Below are 24,916 nucleotides of genomic sequence, written 5' to 3' on the forward strand. Positions count from 1 at the left end.
GTCACCTGAGAAACGTCTCCTATATGCCATAAACCAAGTGGTTATTAGAAGTACCACCCTTTGGTCAAGCCACTTACTCCTCGAAAGGATACTATCACCAAAGTTCCCCAAGCACTTGGTCTTTTGTGAAGAACATGATCCTTTTAATCATCAAACCTCATATGAGATTAACCACTCCGTACCATGAATCAAAAGAAATGGTAATTTATATCCTATCACAGACATTCCACCCACGTGTCCTAGAATGATAGTCTAATGATGAATTCACCATGTTAATGCCACCAAATAAGGGACCCTCGCCTATAAATAGTCCTCAAGACAATGAAGAAATGATCGACTCTTCAACATTCTAGCCTACACTCTGCCACTTTACTCTCAACCTTCATCTCCACCATTTTCATTCTCTTTACTCTTCAACTCTCCGCCCATATAGGGTGAATTGATCTCTGTCTACACCAACACTTCCTATTGAAAATAAAATTTAATGTGCTTCGTTGAGAAAAAAAAAAGTAAAAGGAAAGAAAATAGAAGAGGTGATTATTTTCATTCTAATTAATGCATAACAACCAATCATTTCAAATTGAAATAATAAAAGAAGAGAAAATAAAAGTGTATGTTAGTTCAAATTATGCATTTTTGTTCTATTTTTTTTTCTTTTCACTTTTCAACTTTATCAAACAATGAAAGCAAAGAAAAAATATTTTCTTTCTATTTTTCCATCTTTCTTAAATTCTATCAAGCACACCTAGAAAAAGAAAAAAAAATTTCTTTCTATTTTTCCACTCTTCAATTTTTCACTTTTCCAAATTTTTTCCACCCTACTAAGGAAAATTTGGCATTTGAACTCTTCACAAAATTCTTTTAGCTGCATTTACTTTTTCTTCATCTTACCAACCACCACTTGTTTTTGCTTTACTCCAATCTTTTTCTTATCTTTCTCTTGATATATTTGATTCACTTGTTTGTAAATATTTCATCTCTCCATAAAATAAACCTCTGCAGTAATTTAAAAAATACATAGAAAGAGGTGAATCATCAGCAGCAAAAGTCTTCAGCATATCAAAACCAACATAGAGTGGTGTCAACCTCCAAATGGAACATTGGGTTCCCCAACAGATCATGCATAACCCATCAAAGTGTTGTCATAACCAGACCAAGCCAGTTGGTTAAATCAGAAACTTGTAGTTTGACTAGTTTGAGTGATGGTATATGATTGGAAATAGAGCGAACTGTAATGAGTCGATAAAAAATCAAAGACGAGAGAAAGAACCGATTATTCAACAGATTAAACTAGTAATGAAATTTTTAATAATTTTATGATTGTTTTATTTAATTATTTTGACCCAATAAACCACTAGACTAGTTCTTACGACATTGACTATCGAACTATGACACCCTGAAACATAAGAAAAAAAACTCTCATCTAGTGAAGCAGCAAAATGCTTCAGCCAAATCCCCCAGTGGAGAGACAACAGCTAACATCATGTCTAAAGAAATTATTAATCTGAGAACAAATTCTTCAAGCAAGAGGTCGAGAAAAAAGCTACAGAGATAGATATCAATGGAAAACAAGGAGAGAAGAAGGGACAAGGGAGGAGATGGAATGAGAGGAAAAAGGAGTTTGGTGAGAGGGAAGAAAGTAGAAATAGTATAGGTGGAAGAGAGAAATGGGTGGAAAACTGTTACGGAGGGTGCAACGATCGACTATCACTCATCCACCAAGGAGATAAGTTAAGGGGGCTAAGGAATAGAAAAAAAATATATATATATATATTTTAATACAATATTGAAAGTAGATGTGTTTGAACTCGTGTCAAACATATTTATCAAAACAATATGTAGATACTATGAATGGATGAAAAATAGGGGTAAATTATAATCACTATACTATTAATAAATTTATATTTTGGTTATTTAATTTTAAAAAATTATAAAATAGTCATTGAATTATTTAAGAGTTTTTATTTAAATCATTGAACTGTTAAAATTATTGTTATATGGCTTTCATTGTTCGTATTACCTGCACAAATCGAAAATTCTCCTTCCATTTTTCTTTTACAGTTCAATTCTTTTTTTATGAAACAACTTTGAACGTCACGAATTTGTGAACCAAATTCAAACATTTTTTTCTCCAATTTCCAATATTGACCGTCAGATCGACTTGAATCGAAGGCATGTTCTTCTATTTGTTAATGGATACTAATCCACTATACCGGTCGTTGAATTGTTGTTTAGAGCTCACTAGTCAGACTTTTTAAAAAATCTTAACAGCCAAATGACTTAAATAAATAAATAAAAAACTTTTAAATAGTTCGATTACTTAGATGAAAGCTTTCGAATAATTCAATGATAATTTTATAAATTTTTAAAATTAAGTGAATAAAACATAAATTTACTAATAATTTAATAACATTGAAGGTAGGTTACGCAAAATTCTGTTTTACCAATCTGTTCATAATACTCGAACATAAATAGTGCTTGACACGACTTATTCATCTTTTTTTGCCAATCCACGGTCAATTATAATTGAGTTTTAGCTCAATTGACATGAGTATTGTTGCCAATACAAAAGGACGTAGGTTTGAATATGTTGAAGTGCATTATCCTCTTATTTATGAGTTAGGAGGAGTTATAGATAATTTTAGACATTGTGTAAAAAATGATACATAATCTAATATAATGGAAACATTTAACAATGTTATTAATTGAACTGCAATTATTAAATTAAAAGTGTAAATAGATTAAATTTTTGAAAATAAAAATAGAGATTAAATTTTAAATATGTGAAGAGTATAGGGACTGAAAGTGAAATTAAACCATGCAATTAAAAGCATAAATCATATTGCAAATTGCAAACCGTATGCGATATTACGGAAAACCCAACAACTATAAATAAATTTTTGAAAACACATTTTTATCATTTATTAATCTATAATTTCTTTCATTTTTAAGGGATTAAAAATATTTTTTTTTCATTTTTAAGGGATTAAAAATATTTTTTTTCATTTTTAAAAATTAAAATATGATTTTACTATATATTAATTTATAATTGCGTTAAATTATAAATTTGTCATCATATGATAGGTGAATATTAAAATTTGTCACTGTACTTTGTTTTTATTGATATTTGTCATTATATTTTAAAAAATATGAGTAAATTTACCATTCAACTCTTATGTGATTGACTTTTATTAAGTTTTGCTACCAATTTTAGTTTTTAATTGAATTTTACCGATCAATATTAATTTTGATTATTTGAAAACCTATTTTAATGAAAAAAATCTTTCAAATATTTATTTTAATAGTTAACAATAATTTAACTTATAAATATTAAAAATTAATAAAATTAAATTAAAAATTTTATTTAATGAAATAAAATATTTAAAAATAAAAATACATATACCATAAAAGAAAAAAAAATTAAGTTTATTTTTATAAAATAATCGTATTGATTTAATTTTAATAGTATATTAATTAATTAATTATTTTTAAATATTAAAGTCAAATATAAAAATGACTTTTTATTAAATTTTGTCTTCAAATTATTTTAAATTAAAATTGAATAGTAAAATTTGATTAAAAAATTTATTTTTAGTGACAAAATTCAATCAAATAAATGTAAAGTAACAAAATAGTGGTAAATTTATTTTTACTTTATAAAGACAATGACAAACATCAATGAAAGCAAAATATAGTCTCAATTTTCACTTATGACAAATTCGCATACTAATCCTTTATAATTTTATCATTTTTTTTTTTCATTTTGGGATCGAAGCACATGCCTACCCTTAAATTTGTTTTTGTTACTATATCAACATTTGTGTCAAGTCGAAAGAAGTTTAATTCCAGTTTTGAGAGAAAAGTTCGATCTGACTTCATTTTGAGTTAAATTGAACCTAATATAACTATGAAATATCAAACATCGTAGACTAAAAAAGTTATTTATAAGATAAATAAAAAGAAAAATTACATCTAAAATCACTAAACTATTATTAACTTTATGTTTTGATCACTACAAAACGGTTACTGAATTATTCGAAAGGTTTCATTAAAATCGCTAAGCTATTAAAACCGCTATTATATAGCCTTCTCTGTTCACATCAATCAAAAGCTTTCATTCCCCTTCTTTTTTACAATTTTATTTTTTTCATGAAATAATTTTGAACATCACAAATTTGCAGACAAAAATCAAAATTACTTTCTTCTACGATTTCCAACATTAACGTCAGATTGACTTGGACCTAAAGTATATTCTTTTACTCGTCGATGGATACAAATCCACTGTACCAATCTCGAATCGTTGTTTGGAGCTCATTAGCTGAACTATAAAAAGAACTTAACAATCTAGTAACTTAAATGAAAACTTTCGAATAGTTCAGTAAAAAATTCTGAATAATTCAATGACCATTTTGTTACTTTTTGAAGTTAAGTGACTAAAACATAAATTACTAATAGTTTAATGACTTTAGGTGTAATTTACCCAAAAATATTTATAAGACAAATAAAAAGGATGGGTCTACATTGAAACTAAATTCAATGAAGCAATAATATATGTTTGACTTGATCGGCAATCCTTCTCTGAAGACAAACTTGGCGAACCACAATCAAACATGTCGATATGGAAATTTGTCGTTTACCATGTTCTTCTTCCCTTAAATTTGTCCAAATTCTAATCATTTCATTTTCGTAATTAATGTTACCAAAGTTTGAATTTTAATTCTGAAAGTCCAGCAATCACCAGCCGGCTATTTCGGCAGATTCCAAAGACCATCATTTAACTTTTTCTTTTCTTCTTTTGAGTGTCATACACTCCTATTTGTAAATTTTAAAATTCTAAAAATCCATTTAATAATTGAACTAGTTTATTTTGATTTATCAGTGTAATCAATTCGATTAAATAAATTATTAAAAAAATTTAAAAAATTTAGATTAAATATTGTATGCTGATTCTCGAATCAATTAATTTAATGACTTTCTTCTTACCGGTTTCACGATTGATTCATGATCCAGTTCAAACTAAATTGTCAAACGGTCTTCTTCATATTAGAATTAGAATTGTTCTTTGTTTTTGTTATACCTACACCTCGAAAGTCCATCATTAACATCTGGTGAGCTCGTGTGACACTACGACCTCGTGGAGGTCCATGCGGGCTAAGACCGATAAAGAAGGGAAAATCCTGCTGACCAGTATCTAGAGGCACCTCGCAGGCGCACAGAAAGACGAGCACACGTCAAGGAATCACACCCCTAACAAAGACAACCCACACCTACGTAGGAAGAAAATCAATAGGTCGACTAAACCCAAATAATCCAAAACTAAAAGTGTAAAGCCTCGGCAAGGGACCAACAACACCCTAAGGCTCCCAAGATCTAGGAATCAGCAGAACATCCATGATACCTTTCACTCCTAACTCCAAACCTTCTCTCAGCTCCCAGCTCCCATAAACTCTCTTACTGCTCTCTGCCCACTGGGTGAACTGTCCTTAGCCACCCTTCTCTCCACCGTGTATCAACAGCATCTGAATATTGGATTTGCTTTATTTATTTTTCACAAGTTTTGGTTGTTAATAATCACCTCAAAATTGGGGAAAATATTTTCATAGACTACAAAAGCTAAAGCATTCCTTGTTATTACATTTGAAAAGCTATAAAAACATAAAAATGGTTAACACGGTTACTCTCAACATCCTGAGTCAATTTTGGGACATTTTCACTAACTTATAGGAGAGTTCCTTAATCTAACTCTCACTGGTTCATGACTTCCATTCGATTCCCAGGTGCAAAAATCATATACAAATTGATGGGGAAGGGCAAATTTTATGCTTTCTATTTACCGAGGTCCGGAAAGTTCCATTGCTTCAATGATGAAGGATGACTCTTCATGAACGTCACTGTAATTCCTAGAGAAGCTATATGCGCTGGTCTCGCAATGGTTTGTTCCACCTTGTGGTTCATCTGTTCCTGACTGCACAAGACCTTCAAGGACCTTCAAAACTTCAGACATCTTGGGGCGAAGGTGTGGTTGTGGTCGAGTACACTGCAGCGCCAACTCTGTTACTGTTTCCAACTCGATTGTGTCGAAGCATCCCTGTAAATCCCTGTCCACTAGCACTTCAAGTCTCCTCTCCTCGTGCAATGTCCTAACCTGTATCACCCATGAAGTATCTTCAGATTAAATATATATTAATAGCACAGAACAAAAAGTACGACAAATTTTTAGTTTATGCTGGATGTTGTCATAACAAAGCAAACATCCATTATGTTGAGTTATCTGGATTTTGTAGGCATGCATAACTTTCTCTAGGTAAACAGTGTGCACTCGGAATGACAAAGATCCAAGTTAGTAGACAGTCATCGATCATTTCTTACCCAGTCAAGAATCATTCCCTTTTGAACCTGTCCATTACCAGCATCTAATGTCTTTTGTCCAGTGATGAGTTCCAACAGTAGAATCCCAAATCCAAAGACATCTGTTTTCTCAGAAGACTGTCCAGTTGAAAGATACTCCGGGGCTATGTGTCCTACAGTCCCTCGCACAGCAGTAGTAACATGGGAATCCCGTTTATCTAAGAGCTTAGCAAGACCAAAATCCCCTACCACAGCTTCAAAGCTTTCGTCAAGCAAAATGTTTGCAGCTTTTACATCCCGGTGAATTATTTTGGGATTACATTGCTCGTGTAAATATAGAAGTCCACGAGCAGCTCCAAGGGCAATATGCATTCGTCTACTCCAATTCAAAGCAGGCTTTCCATGACAAGCATCTGGTAAACATAATCACATTATAAGGAAATGGTGAGGCCACGAGGGGCAAAATATAAAAAGCTGCGAGGGAATCATAAAATAGACGAATAGTTATGACTGTGCATTTAAGCCACAAAAAGAAAACAAACCTCTTAAACGATCGGCAACACTACCATTTGGCATATAAGGATACACAAGCAATCTCTCATCAGGTGTCATACAGAAGCCATACAAACGTAAGAGGTTACGGTGAAGAGCTAAACCAATCATCTCTACTTCAGTTTGAAATTGCACTTCTCCTGTGAAATTAGGATCTTTAAGCCTTTTAACCGCAACCACTGACCTATTTGGAAGACACCCTTTATAGACAACTCCATATCCTCCTTGTCCTAGAATGTTTTTGGGGTTAAAATTGCCGGTGGCAATTTGCAGTTCACGATAGGAGAACCTCTTTAGATGACCGATTTCAAAATCATAATCTTGCTGCACTGCAATTCAAAGTAACACAAAATTCTCAAATTCCAACAATTACACAAATTCAGTGTTTGAAAAATGTATCTTGTGAATATGGGAGTACCGTATGAGGGAAGCATAATCCGAGATCTGTACCAATGCACCCAACAAGCAAGCAGCATCACGGAAACCACAAATGCGAAACCAATTCCTATGGCAACAGAAAGCAGCCAATGATGGTTTCCACTGACTCGAGAAGACGAAACTGAGCCTGCCACTAAACAATTGGGCATGTTAGATTGTCATGATTAAAGAGCATACAGCAAAAGCACTTTGATAGATTTCAACAACATACCATTTAATGGATACGAAACATCTGTGCATATATGTTCAGAAGAAGCACAAAGAAAGTTGTTTCCCGTAATACTACACAACAAAAAAGGAACATTGAGCATGAAGTGAATGAAAGCTATTTATCAGCAAGATTGTTCTGAACAGGAAAACGAATATTTAAAGCTTAGGCTTATTGATGTGAAATGAAATCTCTTTTCTGCAAGGAAGCTCACCTATAACCTTTTGCTAGTATTTTCGGAGTAGGACCACTGAGATTATTATATGATAAGTCCCTGCACAATATCATTTAAGTTAATTGAAATCATCATCGTGTAGCAGTCTGGATTAGAATTAAGGTAACATGACAGGAATGTACAAGAATGAAAGACCGGTGAGATTTGCAACGTGTCTAGGAATAGGTCCAGATAAATTGTTCTTGCTAAGCCTCCTGAAAAATCCAGAGCAAAGATTTTAGGAGGCAAACATTAAGAAAACTTGCGCGTGGACATAACAACAAATGTTATAGAAATGCATTGAAGAAATGTCAGGGCCGCACTCACAGATAACTTAGATGAGTTAGAGAGCCCAAAGTACTTGGAATTGCTCCGACAAAGTGGTTACCAGAAAGATCCAGAGTTTGAAGCTCCGAGAGTTTCCCTATCTCATCTGGGATGGGACCTGATAACTGATTGTTTTGCAACAACCTACAAAAACAATGACAAAGAAGGTTTATTCGATAAAATAACCTCAGAATTTAAGAAAATAAGACTAAAACTAAGTTCTGAGAACCAACACTAGCATTTCTTCCAACAAGAACATGTACCCAAGTGCACTGTAATGCACATTCTTTCACAAGCAAATCAACTTCTAAAAGAATACCCCATAAAAGTAATGTCTTGGGCAATCCTAATCACTACTAAAACATAAATTTCACATTGGTTCCAATACTGTAAGAATTAGCAGTTGGATTACAAGAAAAGACATAAGACGGTGGACTCACATTGTCCTTAGGTGACTCAAATTCCCAATGCTGGGTGAAAGCATACCTGATAACCCTGTGCTGGCCATTTCTCTATCAACAACAATTTTACAAAATCAAGCTCTCATTTTTACTTTTTTTTAAATCAAATTATTCACAATCGCTAAAGAAATAGAAAAGGAGCATAGTTCCTCACAGTGAGATAACGAAACCTTCAGCAGAACAAGCCACCATGTTCCATGTACAAGGATCAACCGAGTTGATATCCCAGCCATCCATAACCTGCTTATCATCTCTCAGCTCTCTCTTCACCGACATCAAAGCAGCCACTGTTATTACAATACCACCCAAAATCAAAAGAAGAAAAAAATTACTAAAAAAAAAAAGAAATTAAGAACCCAAAATGGACCTTCATAGTTAACTCCTTTGGGAGAAAGGAGACTATCACCATCTGAAGCTGAATGGACCGAACAAAACCAATGTAAAAAGAACCAAAACACCCACATAATGTGCTGCTCCATTGAATGCTAAACAAAAGCAATGACAAAAAGGAGAAGCTAAAGTGACAAAGGAAAGCTGGAAAGCTTTTGATTCTTTTTTTCACTTAGGCTTTTGACTTTAGGGAATGAAAGTAAGGCCAAAATCTACTGACAGAAAACAAAAAATGCAATCTGAATTCAGCTAAAGTTTGGATTTTTTTATTGAATTTTATATTTGGTTGCAGCTCTGCTTGGACTCTTGGCTGAAAAGATTAATATTTTCGAGTATAAAAATAGTGAGGAAAGGCTATGTTTTTTTTTTTGGGTGTTTTTGCAAGTGGCGAGGCCAGGAGAATGGTCCTTTGAACATGGGGCAAGTCCTCGAGATGTGTGAAATGACAGAGATGGTCGCTTTTCATGATTTAAAGGTAGTATTTTTTTGGTATTGTAACGATTTACGATGTTTGGATTTTGTCTGAATTTGAGTTAATTTTGGGCCGTTGAGATCGTATGTTTTGATGATTGATCGGAAACGAACGGTTCATAAGTGATTGGTCGTATGTTACAATTTTCACAGCGGAGTTTAAGTTATTTTCATTTAAGTTGATTCCGACACTTAATAATTGTTTTTATATTTGAGTTTAGTTTTTTTTTTTTAAAGCGAGTCATTGATCTTAATAATTATTTTCGTATTAGTGTTTGAATATTTTTTATTTAAATTAATTTTTAATATTTTATTAAAAATTTTAAAATTTGTGTCTCGATTGGAATAATTATTAAATTTATGTTCAAATATGATAATAATTGTTAAGTTTAAATATTAACTTAAGAAAAAAATCAAATTCTAATATAAAAATATGTACAAAGTTTAAGAGTTAATTTAACCAAAACAAAAGTCAAACTCTCTATATGAAAATTGTTACCTAATTTAAACTCGAAATATTGATTTAATTTTTTAAATTTTTTCACAATAGAAATACAACAGTTTTCTCCTCTAAACGGTGCGGTTTCAGAAAAACAATGAAAACAAAGGCAAGATATTTCGTCTGATCTGTTATGAAATGAATGGATCAAAATTTAATGAGGTTAAATCATTAAACGAAATTTTAAAAATTTGAATGTTTAATAGGTTATATTCAGGGGGAGATTTGAAAAATTGATGTGAAAGAGAGAAAATGGAGAACAAAGAATGTTGAAAGAACAGAAAGGGGAACATTGAAACAGGGAACCAGCTCAGCTAATTGTCTTTTTGACGACCAAAAAAAAAACCCTAATTATTAAGCATGGGTAGGACCTTAGGGCTAAGGATAAGACTTAAAGGGCATCTACTTTTTGACAAAAAAAAAAACCAAACCCACTACAATTGTGCATGCACCTTAAATAGGTAAATGTTTGAATTATATTTAAGTAAATTGATTTTTCCAAGATCAAATTTTATTGTTAAAAATTAATTTACATACGTTTTAACGAGATACATATAGCAAGTTATATATAATTGTCTAATTATTCTCTTTACAATAAAAATTTTAACGAAAATAATTATCAATTTAGCAAAATTTTTAAATAAAACAAATAAAATATCCAGTAACTTCTATAATGGTTTTACCATCCAAAATATCATTACAATCTGGACATTAACTTTCCATCCCGGACAAAGCACCAAATTGCACAGGCACTAGACATTAACTTTCATTTTGACATATGTTTGTTCCTACCTTTTGCCCATATATATATATTACCCTTGGCAGAGTTACAGCAATGGCCAATGTTCATCCATCAGAGGATGAACTTTAGCTTTGCAATGTGGCTTTGCTGAGGCTGTTGAAATAGAATTGAGTCCGGGAGCTTGACTTCTTGGAGCCAATAAACAAAAAACCAGTAGTGGCATTACTTGGTACAAACAGTAACAATCATGATCTGCTAGATAAAATATATATTCTCTATTTTTATCAAATATTTGTGTTGAATTTGTATTAAACTCATGTTTCCATGTAACCCTGGCCCTGTTATTGGTCAGACTGAAGACAGGACCTAAGAACTGCTTGTTATTTTGTGAAAGTTAGGATATTTGTTCTTAACAGTAATGATTAATCTTTTTATCGTAAAAATTTTACGAAAATAATACATACTTAAGCGTATTTAGATATACATCCACTAAATGAATTGACACTTTTTACCTATATATCTTTTATATCTGCATTAAATCCTCAAGGCCCAGACTGGGGTCAATGCTTGTAAAATTTCAGCATCATGATGGACATTGGTCCCTAGCCAAATGACAATCGTATGTTTTGGCTGAATGCAAATACAATGGATAACCTTCTCACTAGGTATTTGCTTTTGACTTTTCAGTCCTTGTTTCTATACTTGTCGTGGTCTACTTGTGAGTGAGTTGCAAAGCAGGGCATTGGAGTTGATACTTCACGACATCCTCCAATGTCTAAATTAGTAAATGCCTTAAAGGGATGGAAAATGAAAAGTAATTTAAGGTCAGACCTTGGTAAATTTTGTGTCTTCAGTATTTATAAGCTCATTGAGCTTACAAGGCCCAGAGGTCGTTTGAGTCTTTGAGCCTTATCTCAATTTATCTGGGTCAAATAGCCTTTTAGCCTTAGTTGTTTACTGAACTGACTTGCTCTTTGTTGGGTCGAATACCCTTTTACTCTTATTCATGTAATATTATATATAGTCGAATTAGTTTGAGTTAAATTAATTTATCGAGTGAATTGTTTAATTCAATACTTTTAATAATTAATTTTGGTAGTTTCGTGTTGAATTATAACATGGTAATTTAAAAAAAAGAGGTGCACTATTTTAAATGTTACGTTTTAATTATTTATGTTATCGTTTTGTTACGAAATAATCACTCTATGTTAAACTCTGTTACCTCTTTAACGACAGTCTTACATGACAATTCAAATAGATTTTAAATGCTAACTTGAAATTTCGTTAAAGTGTGATGACGTAGTACTCTGATTTTATGTTGCGTCATCACTTGAAATTTTTTAAATTTATAATTTATACTTTTTTGTATTTTTTTAAATTTTATACATATATTTTAAAATTTTAAATAATAACTTAACAGTTTTAGAGAGTGTCACGTCACATTTTAAAGGAATCCAAGTTGAATGATCAAATTGTGACGTGACCCTCTCTAAAAATATTAAGTTCCATAACTAATGTAAAAAAATTTCAGGGATCAATTTTAAAAAGTTACCAAATTTAAAGACTAAATATTAATTTTTCCTATAATTAAATAAATAATACATGTGACTGTCATATAACAGAACGTTTATTGAATAAATTAACCCTGATTAATCTTTTTTTTATTTAACACATTGCAACAAATAAATTCTCAATCTTTTTATCGAAAAAAAATACCATATTTAATTGATTATTAAGAATGAATATAATACTCAGAAGTCTTTGATAGAGGCATAAAGCCAATGTTTTTTTTTTTTTTCTTTCCATTCTCTCTTTTCCTTTTTGACTCAATTTTTTAATTTTCCGTTCATCTTCAAATATATGAAAAACAATGGAAGCTAAAAAAAGAAAAACCCAGACTTGTCTTAATTTATGTTTGGTGGGAAGTAGCTATTAACGGATTATATGATTCTTATATTACAAGTTTAATGTTTTTAAAAGAAAATGGAGTTGAGTTGAGGCTCTGAGCCAACTCGACTTTAGCTGAGTTGCCTTGCTTTCCACTCTTTTCATACGTTTTCAACTCAGTCACCTACACCTACAACTTAACGTCTCTTTGAATTTTTCCCATCTTCTTTGACGTTCTTATTTTATCAACTATACACCATCTATCCCATTTTTTTTTTAAATGTTAGTTCATCTTCACCAACAATTGAAACTTAATCAACTAATGACATATGTTCATATTTGTTGGCATGTCTTTGTTAAGACAATGGAAAAGATAGTAACAGATGTTGTAAGAGTTCCATGTTATTGTTATCTAAACATTAACCAATGCCAAAGTTCAGGTTTTGGGGATTTTCATAACCATGTCGAAGAATAACAACAACAACAACAATAAGTCAGTTTTGAGGTTGAAAGATTATCGTGTTAGAAGCTCAGATTCCTTGTCCAAAGTAGTATTGCTTCATAGTTTGAAAGATGATTCAGGCAAGTTCAATCCTTGTAAGGGTGGGAATAGACACACATGGTTCCGCCGGAATGTGAAACCAGTTGCGTTTATGTTCGTGTTAACGGCTTTCATGTTCTTGCTCGATTCTGTGATGGTGTCGGTTTTCGGTTCGATCAACTTTCATGGAAGTTCGAGTACGAGAAACTCCGATGGCCGTGAGGTACGGTTATTGTTTCGATGAATTATAAAATATGAACATATGCATTGTTTAAAAATGATGGAACTGACACCAACTAGTTGTTGATATGCCTTTACGTTACATGTATATGCTAAGGAGGACAGTGTTGCCCATAAGGAAAGGCCAATAGTTGAGATGTATGGTAGGCTTCTAAATTTAGCTTCAAGTGCACTTGCTGAGGTAGGCTTCTTAGATTTCTATGAATTTTAAAGCAAAAAAGTTAATTTTTTCCTTAAAAATGTGAATAGATTCATTGATTTGCAGGAGGAGTTTAAGCAAGAAAGTTTGAATTTTTGGGAGGAACCATATCAAGAAGCATCCAAATGGACACCTTGTGCAGATAAAAGATATCCAACAAGCCTAGGTAAGTACCTTGCTTCGGAACCTTATCCAACATGTAACAAAATAGTCTTTTAACTTGTCTTTGGTTGAGACAGGGAAGCCTGGTGAAAGTGATGGCTATATAATGGTTAGCGCGAATGGTGGTCTGAATCAACAACGCGTAGCTGTAAGTATCCCGTTTAATTCCCTTTTTTGATCTTCTATCCATTTTTCATTAGGAAAGTTCGATGTTGGTTTCGGTTAAAATGGGGTTTGTCCACAGATATGCAATGCAGTTGCCGTGGCATCGTTACTCAATGCGACGTTGGTTCTTCCGAAGTTTCTTTACAGCAATGTATGGAAGGATCCTAGGTAACCATGTAACCTTTGATTTGATACTTATATTCATGCAATGGATAATGAAACGATACACTTGAAAGCGGATTTTGGGTTCGAAATGCAGCCAGTTCGGTGACATCTACCAAGAAGACTATTTTATGAGAACGTTGAAGGATGATGTACATATAGTGCAGGAACTTCCTCTTCATTTGAAGTCCTTGGATATTGAAGCCATTGGCAGCCTTGTAAGATTATCTTCTAAGTTTCTACATTTGCATTGAACTTCGGCTTTCGTTTCTCGTGACACTATAAAACCTCGAATCTTACCTCAATACAGATCACTGATGCAGATATCGTGAAGGAAGCAAAGCCGATTGATTATGTTCGCACTGTACTTCCCCTCCTTATGAAGAACAAAGTTGTTCACTTCCTTGGATTTGGTAACCGGCTTGGCTTTGACCCATTACCTCCTGAACTCCAGGTGTGTAACATCCCTTGCACGTTTGAGCCTACACATGTCGAACACGTATTTGCATTCAAAACTCACCCCGAACCTGGATATGCTTTGCTCCATTGCAGAGATTGAGATGTAAATGTAACTTCCATGCACTAAAGTTTGTGTCAAAAATCCAAGAAGTTGCTTCATTATTAATCAAAAGGATAAGGAAATTCGAATACCATGCTGCCGAACGTCAGTTAGACAAACAACTGCTAGGAGATTTCACGCCTAGCATTTCCTCCAAAGAGGATTATGTTGAAAGAGGCTCATCTAGATACCTTGCCTTACACTTGAGATTTGAAGAGGACATGGTGGCATACTCCCAATGTGATTTCGGAGGTGGAGAACACGAGAAAAAGGAACTCGAAGCCTACAGAGAGGTCCATTTTCCTCTGCTCATTGAGCGCTTAAAGAACTCGAAGTACGGCCCTACCAGCCCTTCTGGCATTGTTATTTAACCTGATGTTGTTTCCATGCACGCACCTGATTGATATGTTCTTTTCTACCATTGATGCTTGTAGGCCTGTTTCTCCGTCAGAGTTGCGGAAGTTGGGAAAATGTCCATTGACACCCGAAGAAGCAGCGCTTGTTCTTGCAGCTCTTGGCTTCAAGCGTGGAACGTACATTTATCTTGCAGGGTCTCGTATATACGGAGGAAGTTCAAGGATGCATCCCTTTACCAATTTGTACCCAAATTTGGTCACCAAGGAAACACTGCTCACATACAATGAACTTGCTCCGTTTAGAAATTTCTCTTCTCGGGTATTTTGGATTTGGACAATCGTTTTACGAACTTTTTCAGGTACATTTTTGTAACATGGAAAAAGAATTTGCTTTGGGTGCAGCTCGCAGCATTGGACTTCATCGCTTGTGCAACTTCAGATGTCTTCGCCATGACAGACTCTGGAAGCCAATTATCATCACTGGTATCTGGATTCCGAACTTACTACGGTGATGGACATGCTCCAACCTTGCGGCCTAACAAGAAGAGATTAGCTGCGATTTTTTCAGAGAATAGCTCCATAGGATGGACTACTTTTGAAGATAGAGTAAGAAAGATGATTGAGGAAGGCCAAAGAGTGCGGGTGAGGGGTTCTGGTCGAAGTATTTATCGACAACCAAGGTGCCCTGAATGTATGTGCAGATCATAGCCCTGAAACTGTTCTTTTTTATATGTTCATTATTCATCAATGTAATTTGCTAATAAAAATGCACATAGAAGCCAAAAAGTGCATTACATTTGATTCACAGAGTTCTTGCAAAGTCACTTTTGCACACATTGTTAGAACAGCAAGCAAGCCTACATTACACACCAAAAAATTAATAACTAGAGCGGAGCACAAACGAATCGATATCAGATTGAACCCAAGTCAAATATACATATGACCGAGGCATCTCGTTGTTGTTGACAATGATCTATGACGGAGGGAAGAAACGATTGAGATTGAAAGGGAGTGAATAAAACTCTTCACTCCGGCTATCTCCTTTGAATGTGCGGAAATTAGCCCACCATGGCATTCCTCTATCTCGAGCACTATCTTTGTAGTCAAGTGTGTTGTCTAGGAGTACGGCAACAATCAATGCAACAGTTGGAGATGAAAAGAAGATGGTATTAAGGAAATCATTGAACTGCATGTCAAAAAAATAGTACATGTCAATGCTATGTTTGATTAGCAGAAAAGTTGAATACGAAAAGTTGGCATGGGGGACATTTAACTCACCCATACAGCCCTGGTATGAGCAGGACCATGAAGTGCCTTGGCAGTGTATTCTCTATAGTACTCGGGAACCGACAAGCCTAAGAACAGTGCAACACCTATGATGAATAGGTTTCTCATGGAGTTCATGTTTGTAAATTGCATGAATGACAGCCCCACAGAAGCTGAAAGCAAGTAGAGCTATGGTTAGAAGCAAAGTAAAATATAGCAATGGGGACATACAAGAATGTTACTCACCAACAATACCAAACAAAACACAATACACAGCAGCAAATATGGTGAACGGTATTGATGCGAACAACGCTCCAAATTTTCCTGCAGAAAGTAAAGAAATCAACTCTTAAGGCACAAATACTAAAAGACCTGTTTAATATATTGTCACTCACCTAATATCGAAAAGAATATCATAAAGCCAGCCGAGATTTGAATGACCCTGCGGCTTCCAACACGAGTGCTTCCAAGAAGCCCCACATTTTCCCTGTTGTTTTACCAGGAATTAGTATAGTATAGTGGCAAAAAAAAGGATCATTTTCAGAACAATAAGCAACAATACTTACACAGAGACAGTTGAACCAGTCAGTGTTCCAAATAATCCATCCAAAAGGATTCCGATGCCTTGCCAACCAATACCACGGCTAAGAATATGAGCTGGAGGTGGTGTGGCACTCGCTAGGCGTGCAGCAGCCTTGTAAGAACCTGTTGACTGCCAAAGCAAACATTTTTAGCTTTGAATCACTAAGTAATATATGTCTATTCAATTTATGAGTCAGAAATGGTTTAGGGACTCAACGTGTGATACCCGTGTATCTGTGCTCTTCTCTTCTTTTTTTCTTTAAACAAAAAAAAAATTATGAGTTTTCATATGAGTACCTCAATCAATGAGACTAAAACAGCAGCCATCATTCCAAAAGCATGACCAGCATCAAATGTAGGAGCACCCCATTGAAGAGGATAAGGAATCTTTATCCTGTATGAAAAATTTTCGGTTATAATTCCATTGATTCAATCAGCAAATCTAGTGGGGGAACAGCTTTAGTACCATGGGGCAGAAGAAATGAGGTTGGCCTTGTCAGTTCTGCAATTTAATTGTGTTAACTCGGGACGATGTTTGTATGCACCACTCGCTGTCAAGAGATGTGCATATGCCCAAATTACCGTGATCGATATAATGAGGGCAAACCGCTCCAGTATTGGCAGTTGCTTTGTGTGGAAATTCTTCAAGTACTGTTTTTGACGTAAAAGATAGAATCATACATATGATTTCATATAGCAAATGGAACTTGTAACCGGAAGAAATAGTAGTACCTGAGAGAAGGCTATAAATAGAATAAGCATTGGGATCCCAATTTCGACGCAGCGACCGACCTGATAGTGAGTTGATAACAAGCTAAGACGAAAACTTTTCATATAAGAATTCAAAATAGCTCAAAAGTTTCTATATTATACCACAGGGAAGCCTTTGTCAAACAAACCAAAGCCGACTAGTGCAATAACCGGAATCATTCCAAGGGGGCTAAAGAACCTAAAAATGAGGCAAAAACCATTCTCAACTTGTGTTTCTCTAGGATTTTGATATAGAAACTTCATTTAAGATCAAAATTGAACCTGGTGCAAATGGCCCACATCTGACTATACCCCAAGATAATTTGTATGCTTGATGCTACTATTAGTGCACCTTGGACGGCTCTCATAGTATATAGAAATCTCTGCATACACATCAAAAAAGGACATCAGCTCATGTCCTAAAGGAAAAATTATGCCTTCACACAAAGTTCATAGAATTGTACTAACCATATGGTTATCCTCAATGTTTAGCAAAGTAGTATCATGGATTATTGATATAATGGGAACCATGAAGGCATAAGACCCTCCAATAACAGTAGGTAATCGAGTTCCAAATAGTGTTTGTAAAAGTGTATTAATCCCTTCAACAAATAACAGTGTCTGCACCACTCTAACTTTATCATCCTAAAAACCATCATTAAAAGAATTTCATGTTGAATACAGTAATAAAGAAAGGGAATCAATGAAGAACATTGTAAATTTCACTGCTTACATCAGTTCCTCCCATTAAAGGAACAAGAAAAGAAGGGATCATCACAGCAGTTCCTAAGGCCAAAATGTAATGTTGAAACCCCAAAGCTATAGCTTCTCCTGCTTCCACCACCAAAACAGAGCGTTACAAAAAAAAATACAGTTGAAAAGATTTGATCTAAAATGGGGAAAAAATGCACACCCCAAGAAGGATTTGAGTCAATGCAGTACTCTAGGCCTTGAAGTTGGTCCATTGGTGGGTGACTTATTTCTTCAGGTTTTGGTTCTGCCATAGCTTTATGAAAAAATTCGTACTTTTTGCCTCTAAAACTCAAATGGGGTATTCACAAAATGAATCAAAGAATCGAATTTTAAGCTCAAACCAGAGTAAAACAGCTGAAAGTTCGAAACTTGAAGATTGAATATAAACTTATGCTATGAAACACAAAAAAAGAAGTAAAAATAAGTACTTTGCCGCTCAGTACTGAAGGATTTTTTCACTCTCTCTACTTTAACTTACGGAGCAGAGAGAGTTTGAGTTCTGTTTTTCAGTTTTTTTTTCTTTTTAATTTTTACACAGCTTTTGATTTTATATGCAGAAAAAGGTTCCGTTAACTTTATCTGGTATTCCGAAATTACCCCTTAAGCAACCAGCCAAAACGCAAATGTTACCGTTGGTCTTCTCATTATTAAATTTTTACAGCTCATTGTTTCTTTTAATTACTTTTCACATATTTATTATTCACACAACCAAACCAGTACAATATATAAGGGAAGGTATTACTCTAACTGTGATTACACATTATCTTTTATCTCTTCTTAATAGGAGAATCACAAATCAGATTTTGTTCCTGGTATTTTTAATTAGATTTGAACTTTTTCAGGAGAAAAAATTTACTATGATTTGTTATTCTCCTATTAGAAAATGATAAAGAAGACATGAAATCACAGTTTCATACAATCCATTTTCTCTATATACATATATAGATATCTTATTGAAACTAGATTTGGTTTTGTTTATCAATAATTAGAGAATGTTTTTCCCTTCTGCATTTATTCTATGCAATGAAACTAGCTAATGAGAATGGCAAGGGTTCTAGATTAAATTTTATCATGTAAATTACGTGTATAAATTTTCTCTTAAATTTATTTTAATTAGAGAATTTTATCTCTATTCTAAAATTTCATTAGACTTAAATTTTAATTTAATTAAAACTCAATATAATTATTGAAATATAAAAAAAATATTTCAAATTCCATCATAACCGTTGTTTGTTGCTTCACCATGGCAGTGATTTGATCATAGCTATTAAAGATAAGTTCACTTTACCATTCTTTTTTCTCTTTTTGTCCAACATTTTTTGCCATTCTTAATGCTTTAAACGAACCCTTTTTACCAAGGTTTTTTTTCAGCATTATAAGTAGTTTTAGCAAAAGATTATTTACAATGCTAAAATATATTCTACTCTTAAAAACAAATTTTAAAAATGATATACATTAAAAGAAAGATAAATTATATATCCAATGTTACTAAACTGTATTTCAAAAAAGTTACAAAACGATCATTAAATTATTTAAATTTTTTTATTGAAGTTACTAAATTGTTTAAACCGTTCTTATATAGCTTTCTACCTACCAATTTGCATTCACTTTTTTATTTACAATTCAACTTCTTTTTTCTTATAAAACTACCCCACAAACCAAAATCTAAACAATTTTATTCTAATCTCTAATATTAACTATCAAATTGAATTAAACCTAAAACATATTCTACTTATCGGTAAGTGCTGATCTACCATACCAATTATAGCTTGAAACTAACTAATTGGACCTTTTAAAAAATAAAAAAATATATTAACCCAATAACTTAAAAACTTAAATAAAAACTTTTAAACAATTTAATAACAATTTTGTACTTTTTTTAAGTTAAGTGACCAAATGGTAAACTAGATAATAATTTAATGAACTTAGGTGTAATTCAACCAGAAACAATTGCTTTAAATAAAGATCTGAGTCTCAGACTGAAATGTATGCAGGGAACAGTGTACGAATCTCCAACGTCTCTCATTTGATGCCAAAGAAACAAAGACAGGCACCATTGAGCTTTGAGCCCCTTTCTCTATCTCCAACCCCCATGACCATGACCCCATCTAATATATATTTTGTCATTTTTGCCTCGAATTTTGGCAGCAAAGTTCATGCAAATTTGAAATCACCCCCACCTGCTTGCCTCAACAAATATTATGATAGAAATTGGTAACACAAACATCCAAGAGATAGCCATGTATTTTTAAGCTCAAACGAATGACAAATGCTTTCAAGATGAAGATGATATGACCAAGGCTTGCTTGGCTCTTCGAACTATTTGCATCCCTCTCGGTTAATACAAGGAATGTGAGATTTTGACCAATCTTTCTCGTGCTACGCTTGCTTTACTGCGTTAAAGCTGAAAGACCAAAAGTTAGACCTCGATGGTACACAGCTAGGGGCAAAGCATTATTGCATCACTACAGCATCAATATGGGGCTATAATTAGGTAAGTGATCTACAAGGTACAATACAAACATTACAAAGGTGCAAAAACGCAAAGGACTGGTTCTCAGCCTCACAAACAGTTTTCTGGAACACCGTCAAGAACTAAAAATGATCAATTTAAGATCTTCTATCCAACCTCTTTTCACTGGATTTTTTCTCTTCTGTTTCTCGCCGTTTCTGCTGTCTGCCATTTAAGAATAAAAATGAAATCAGTACTGATTACTAAGCTCTAAGCACTAGCTCTAAGTTGTTTGTTTCAATAAATTAATCATGCAGCCGCAAAAAAAAAAAAAAAAGAGATTCTTATCCAGATTAAAATGCATGAAATCGAGGGGGAAGATCTGAACAATTTTTCATCAAGTTATAGGACTTACGCAAAAGCTGTGTACCCGGTTCCAGCATTAGCAGCTGATAATATAACTGTATGTGCTCCAGCAGCAGATAGAGAATGCTGTGATCCAGCAGGAAAAGGATTCCTTCTATCACTATCCACCTGGAAGTTACATGAAACAATGAGAAACTTAAGGTTCATGATATCACAGATGATGTATTTGTGATAGAGATGCTAAGACAAGTTATTACCTTATCCCATTTTGATTTCTTGTTTTGTCTACCATCCCGCACAATGTTGTTATCCACTGCAGTCGGACCTGAAGGCAAACCACTCCCAGCCGCAACTGAAAAACCACAATCAATCAATATAAGAATAACATCGCTAGATCTCAAAATACATACACTCATAAGAAGATTTCATCAGGAAAAAAAAAGTAAAGGAAAAACACCTGCAGTAGGCATGCTAACTTTTGGAGCAGGAAGAACCGCTCCAGGTTGATTTCCACCAGGTACAAATTCGACCTTTTGGTTCTTCTTGCTTTCTTGTTCCTTCCTCTCCCTTTCACATTTCATATCAGCCTCTGCATTTAAGCAAACAAGTTTAAGAACATTAAAATGTGTGAAAATATATTGGGATTAATTGCAAAAGCTTTGACGAAAACAAATAAGAGAAAGCAACACTCAACAGTTAATGCTTAGATGCATCCAATGCCAATTGAGCATAGAGTGCGACTAGGTGCACCTACACCTTAGCACTAGACAACAAAAGCGCCTCAAACCCTTTCAGGAGAGACCCATTTGATCAAGTACATGCGTAGTGCACCTAGGCATGCTTTATTGTAAGGCGATAAACATAAGAAACGACCATCTGATTGAAGATCTCTTTAATTTCTTTCATTAGATATACATTTACTAGTAAGAAAGGGATAGTCTCCAACTTTGTACTTCTCTATATTTGAGTATTCAACTTAGACATTGATCATAAGGAAATCATTCATATTTACTAAAAAAATCGCATGTTCTGTAGATAAAAATAAAGTAGATCACACTTCAGAGTTTATTATGCATACAAAAACTTGCACACATACATTTTGTGCTTTACTTCACTCAGGCTAGTGCTTTTTTTTTCCTCCTTGTGCCTGAGAAAATACAAGGGTTCTAGCGCCTAGAGCGTGACTTTTGCCCTTGACAACACTGATTCAATATATAAAAGAGAGAATTATAGAAGCTAATGTTATAACCTATTTCATCATAGAAGTCGCTTTTGTCATATCCATGAGGATCGAACACATCTTTACTGAAGCAAGACCCTATCTGATCAATATCTTGATACCTCACAGCATGCAGCAAAAAGTCAGGGTTCCTATAATCCTTCCTATTCCGAACTTCAGCATTGAAGCTTTTTCCAGCTCTCTTCAAGTTGAGAAATTTATCTATTTTCCTCTGTAGTAACATACAGAAAGAAATGAAGGTCATCAATATAAAAAACTGAAGGAAAACGCAATATAACTTGGATCATTCTAGATTATCAACAAGGGATATGCTCATTGGTATAAAAATGAAAAAAGAGCAAGACAACCACTGATACATAAGGATTAGGTATCATGAACTACCAATCTTTCATTCAGCAGCAGAGGGTGGCAAGTCGGCAACAACTGACATTGTAGTTAAATAAACCAAATGAAATTCAGGAGTGAGTGAGCTAAAAATTACAAATCAGGCCTGTGGAAACAGAAATCGACATTTACAACTTATTGAGTGCCATGGACCAGCATGCCTTCAGATGGCAAATAAGAAAACCTTAACAACACCTAGCTACCTTCATCTCTCATAGAAACACAGAAGTTCCAGCACAACATAGTCCATCTCAACTGTTAACATTTGGGTGGGGTTATATAAGGATAAATTCAAGCTTTTTACATTAGGTCCAAAGAAATATAATTAATAACTAATAACATACAAAAGACACTTACTTGTAGCTCCTCCGAGCACTTGACCTTTGGTGGAGGTGGAAGAAACTTATCCAAGGGATCAACATTGTCTACAGAAACGGCTTCCTCAACTTCTACACCATCTGATTCATTAACAGCATTGGTCAAGCTCTCAGGCTGTAATGGTTCTAAGTCCGATGATTGTGGAGTCAGCTGAACAGCCCCCGGAGGCGTTTTTCCTTGAAAATCACCTGCAAACAAATGACAAATTAGGAAGCTACCGATTTTAAAAGTAACATTTGTAGTTAAATTAATCGAATGAAAGGGAAAAAGGGAAATAAATAAGTACCATTGGCATTCTGTTGATCTATGCCAATCATGAGGTCATCACTGTTTCCTAGTTCCCCTTCCTGCACTTAAACATGGAAAAAATAATCTAACCACGTATCATTAAACAATAAAGGAATTTTAAAAAAAAAGTCTTTGGCAAGGCGGAGAGGGGATTACCTCAGGCTCCGGTGACATGGCAGCTTCATCGTGGCCATAATCAACAATGGTCAGCCTTCCTCCTCCACTTCTCTTCGACGAAACCAAAGTTTGAGGTTGCTGCGGCGAAGAAACAGAAGGCTCCTGCTGTTGTTGTGAAAGAATGGTGTTTTGGTGAGGAAAAGGAGGCGTATTATCGTTGGTTCTCGAATCTTCTTCCATATTGTTATTAGATTCTCTGTAATCGTTTTCTTCTTCTAGCGGCTGCCCTTCTTGTTGTTGTTCTTCTTCTTCCCCAGTTTGTTGGTTTTGCCGGTGGTCACCTTCTTCGATGTCTCCCATTTCTTCGTCATCTTCATCGTTGTACATGGATAGCAAGGCAATCCCTTCGGATTCCTTTTTCCTCGACGCCATGGAATCTAGGGTTCCTGATTCGGCCGGAAATTCTTAACTGATTTGAAAATTAGTTCGATTAGGGTTTCGGATTAGGAAAATTAGGGTTTGGATTTCAGAACCAGTTGATAGAGGAAGCAGTAATTTCGAAAATTTTCTTGGTGGGGTTGGAGGTGATTGTTGTCAAGGCTGATTTTGATTTTGATTTTGGTTTTCGTTTTGATTTTGATTTTGATTTTGATAGCTGAAAGAGCCGGATCTGAAAGTCGGGTCACGGTTCAAGCCCAAACAAACATTTTGATCTTTCAAATTTACGCCCAACCCATTTCTTATTGGACCTATTGCTCATTCCCGATAATTTAGAGCTCAAAAGGCGGATTCATTTACAATGTAATTTGGGAGTTGTTAATTATTATCGCAAAATAAGAGTATTCATTTTGAAATTATTTATACCAATTATCAAAGTTATAGTCTTGTTGATGAGTCGAAGTTGTTCACTTGAACGGTGGAGAGTCGTATTCAGTAAAAGAGGAGGTATTATAGGGAGTTAAAAGAGTGTTAAGCTTAGTTTAGGAATGTCTCTTAAAAGTGCTTTTGGAAAAAAGTTAAAATTTTTAATATTTAAGAAAAATACTTTTGGGCTAATTTTTAATTTGAGAGAAGCATTTTTTTTCTCTCAAAATGCAGCTTGTTTAAGAATTTTTTTGTCGCAAAAGTGCTTCTTAAACTAACCATTAGAATGGAGGAGTAGGAGATCTTGAGAATAACAGTTTTAGTTGATATTATACTCTTCATAACCTGTTGTAAGGTTTGGAGAGATATTTAAGGGTACACTTATACAACACGGGTCCTCTTGTAATTTGTGGGTTGTCATTTGTTGTAAACATTTTCATAAATTAGTTACGTGAGTTAATATGACCATCGAAAGCAATCTTATCAAGATGGATGAGCTTGGTGTGGTCTTAGTCTAGGTGAGGTACAATGCGGATAATGTAGTCTCTTTGAATA

At 34.1% G+C, this 24,916-nt stretch overlaps 4 protein-coding genes across 10 annotated transcripts; 1 reads left to right on the forward strand and 3 right to left on the reverse strand.

The window, feature by feature from the left end:
• Positions 1-5,582: 5,582 nt before the first annotated feature.
• LOC107925206 (probable LRR receptor-like serine/threonine-protein kinase At5g45780) lies at positions 5,583-9,377 on the reverse strand. 4 transcript variants are annotated; one of them, XM_016855828.2, is made up of 11 exons: positions 8,916-9,377; positions 8,703-8,835; positions 8,528-8,599; positions 8,088-8,231; positions 7,904-7,975; positions 7,761-7,820; positions 7,550-7,620; positions 7,319-7,471; positions 6,891-7,229; positions 6,370-6,761; positions 5,583-6,145 (listed from the first exon to the last, which is right to left on the reverse strand). In XM_016855828.2, exons 1-11 carry the CDS (start codon positions 9,025-9,027, stop codon positions 5,831-5,833), a joined length of 1,863 nt encoding a protein of 620 aa, XP_016711317.1. In that variant the 5' UTR covers positions 9,028-9,377; the 3' UTR covers positions 5,583-5,830. The 4 variants fall into 4 exon arrangements, with proteins under 4 accessions (XP_016711317.1, XP_016711318.1, XP_040935520.1 ...); XM_016855829.2 differs by having other exon boundaries at positions 7,319-7,465; positions 8,916-9,372; XM_041079586.1 differs by lacking the exon at positions 8,528-8,599 and having other exon boundaries at positions 7,319-7,465; positions 8,916-9,321.
• A 3,299-nt stretch (positions 9,378-12,676) lies between these two features.
• On the forward strand, positions 12,677-15,726 carry LOC107925207 (O-fucosyltransferase 8). 2 transcript variants are annotated; one of them, XM_016855831.2, is made up of 10 exons: positions 12,677-13,301; positions 13,416-13,499; positions 13,584-13,683; positions 13,757-13,827; positions 13,924-14,012; positions 14,104-14,224; positions 14,317-14,460; positions 14,559-14,899; positions 15,000-15,240; positions 15,324-15,726. In XM_016855831.2, exons 1-10 carry the CDS (start codon positions 12,999-13,001, stop codon positions 15,627-15,629), a joined length of 1,800 nt encoding a protein of 599 aa, XP_016711320.1. In that variant the 5' UTR covers positions 12,677-12,998; the 3' UTR covers positions 15,630-15,726. The 2 variants fall into 2 exon arrangements, with proteins under 2 accessions (XP_016711320.1, XP_016711321.1); XM_016855832.2 differs by having other exon boundaries at positions 13,162-13,301; positions 13,379-13,499.
• LOC107925208 (nucleobase-ascorbate transporter 2) lies at positions 15,697-18,798 on the reverse strand. Of its 2 annotated transcripts, none has more exons than XM_016855833.2 (13): positions 18,433-18,798; positions 18,253-18,350; positions 17,988-18,164; positions 17,802-17,902; positions 17,643-17,718; positions 17,502-17,561; positions 17,236-17,420; positions 17,067-17,163; positions 16,754-16,899; positions 16,583-16,674; positions 16,434-16,511; positions 16,200-16,360; positions 15,697-16,107 (listed from the first exon to the last, which is right to left on the reverse strand). In XM_016855833.2, the coding sequence occupies exons 1-13, from the start codon at positions 18,521-18,523 to the stop codon at positions 15,895-15,897; spliced, it is 1,575 nt and encodes a 524-aa protein (XP_016711322.2). In that variant the 5' UTR covers positions 18,524-18,798; the 3' UTR covers positions 15,697-15,894. The 2 variants fall into 2 exon arrangements, with proteins under 2 accessions (XP_016711322.2, XP_016711323.2); XM_016855834.2 differs by having other exon boundaries at positions 18,462-18,592.
• A 1,409-nt stretch (positions 18,799-20,207) lies between these two features.
• Positions 20,208-24,131, reverse strand: LOC107925270 (SAP30-binding protein). Of its 2 annotated transcripts, XM_016855917.2 has the most exons (9): positions 23,537-24,131; positions 23,379-23,439; positions 23,072-23,280; positions 22,340-22,541; positions 21,548-21,679; positions 21,348-21,442; positions 21,140-21,258; positions 20,902-20,949; positions 20,208-20,676 (listed from the first exon to the last, which is right to left on the reverse strand). In XM_016855917.2, the coding sequence occupies exons 1-9, from the start codon at positions 23,927-23,929 to the stop codon at positions 20,652-20,654; spliced, it is 1,284 nt and encodes a 427-aa protein (XP_016711406.1). In that variant the 5' UTR covers positions 23,930-24,131; the 3' UTR covers positions 20,208-20,651. The 2 variants fall into 2 exon arrangements, with proteins under 2 accessions (XP_016711406.1, XP_040935521.1); XM_041079587.1 differs by having other exon boundaries at positions 20,208-20,949.
• Between the last annotated feature and the right edge of the window lie 785 nt (positions 24,132-24,916).

This window comes from Gossypium hirsutum, chromosome A10, assembly GCF_007990345.1.
Source record: "Gossypium hirsutum isolate 1008001.06 chromosome A10, Gossypium_hirsutum_v2.1, whole genome shotgun sequence".
Classification (NCBI taxonomy): Eukaryota; Viridiplantae; Streptophyta; class Magnoliopsida; order Malvales; family Malvaceae; genus Gossypium; species Gossypium hirsutum.

Excerpts from the sequence above, each read along its gene's own strand:
- LOC107925206 (XM_016855828.2), bottom strand. The coding sequence starts at position 9,027 with ATGGAGCAGCACATTATGTGGGTGTTTTGGTTCTTTTTACATTGGTTT. Across the intron at positions 7,821-7,903 it reads CTCACCGGTCTTTCATTCTT|GGACTTATCATATAATAATC; the intron begins GTACATTCCTGT and ends GATATTGTGCAG. Across the intron at positions 7,230-7,318 it reads GATTATGCTTCCCTCATACG|TGCAGCAAGATTATGATTTT; the intron begins GTACTCCCATAT and ends TTTGAATTGCAG.
- LOC107925207 (XM_016855831.2), top strand. The coding sequence starts at position 12,999 with ATGTCGAAGAATAACAACAACAACAACAATAAGTCAGTTTTGAGGTTG. Across the intron at positions 13,500-13,583 it reads CTTCAAGTGCACTTGCTGAG|GAGGAGTTTAAGCAAGAAAG; the intron begins GTAGGCTTCTTA and ends ATTGATTTGCAG. Across the intron at positions 14,461-14,558 it reads CATTACCTCCTGAACTCCAG|AGATTGAGATGTAAATGTAA; the intron begins GTGTGTAACATC and ends GCTCCATTGCAG.
- LOC107925208 (XM_016855833.2), bottom strand. The coding sequence starts at position 18,523 with ATGGCAGAACCAAAACCTGAAGAAATAAGTCACCCACCAATGGACCAA. Across the intron at positions 17,719-17,801 it reads ATGTGGGCCATTTGCACCAG|GTTCTTTAGCCCCCTTGGAA; the intron begins GTTCAATTTTGA and ends CCTCATTTTTAG. Across the intron at positions 16,675-16,753 it reads ACTGGTTCAACTGTCTCTGT|GGAAAATGTGGGGCTTCTTG; the intron begins GTAAGTATTGTT and ends GTAAAACAACAG.
- LOC107925270 (XM_016855917.2), bottom strand. The coding sequence starts at position 23,929 with ATGGCGTCGAGGAAAAAGGAATCCGAAGGGATTGCCTTGCTATCCATG. Across the intron at positions 21,680-22,339 it reads CGACTTCTATGATGAAATAG|AGGCTGATATGAAATGTGAA; the intron begins GTTATAACATTA and ends GCTTAAATGCAG. Across the intron at positions 20,677-20,901 it reads AAAAAATCCAGTGAAAAGAG|CTTTAACGCAGTAAAGCAAG; the intron begins GTTGGATAGAAG and ends TTGGTCTTTCAG.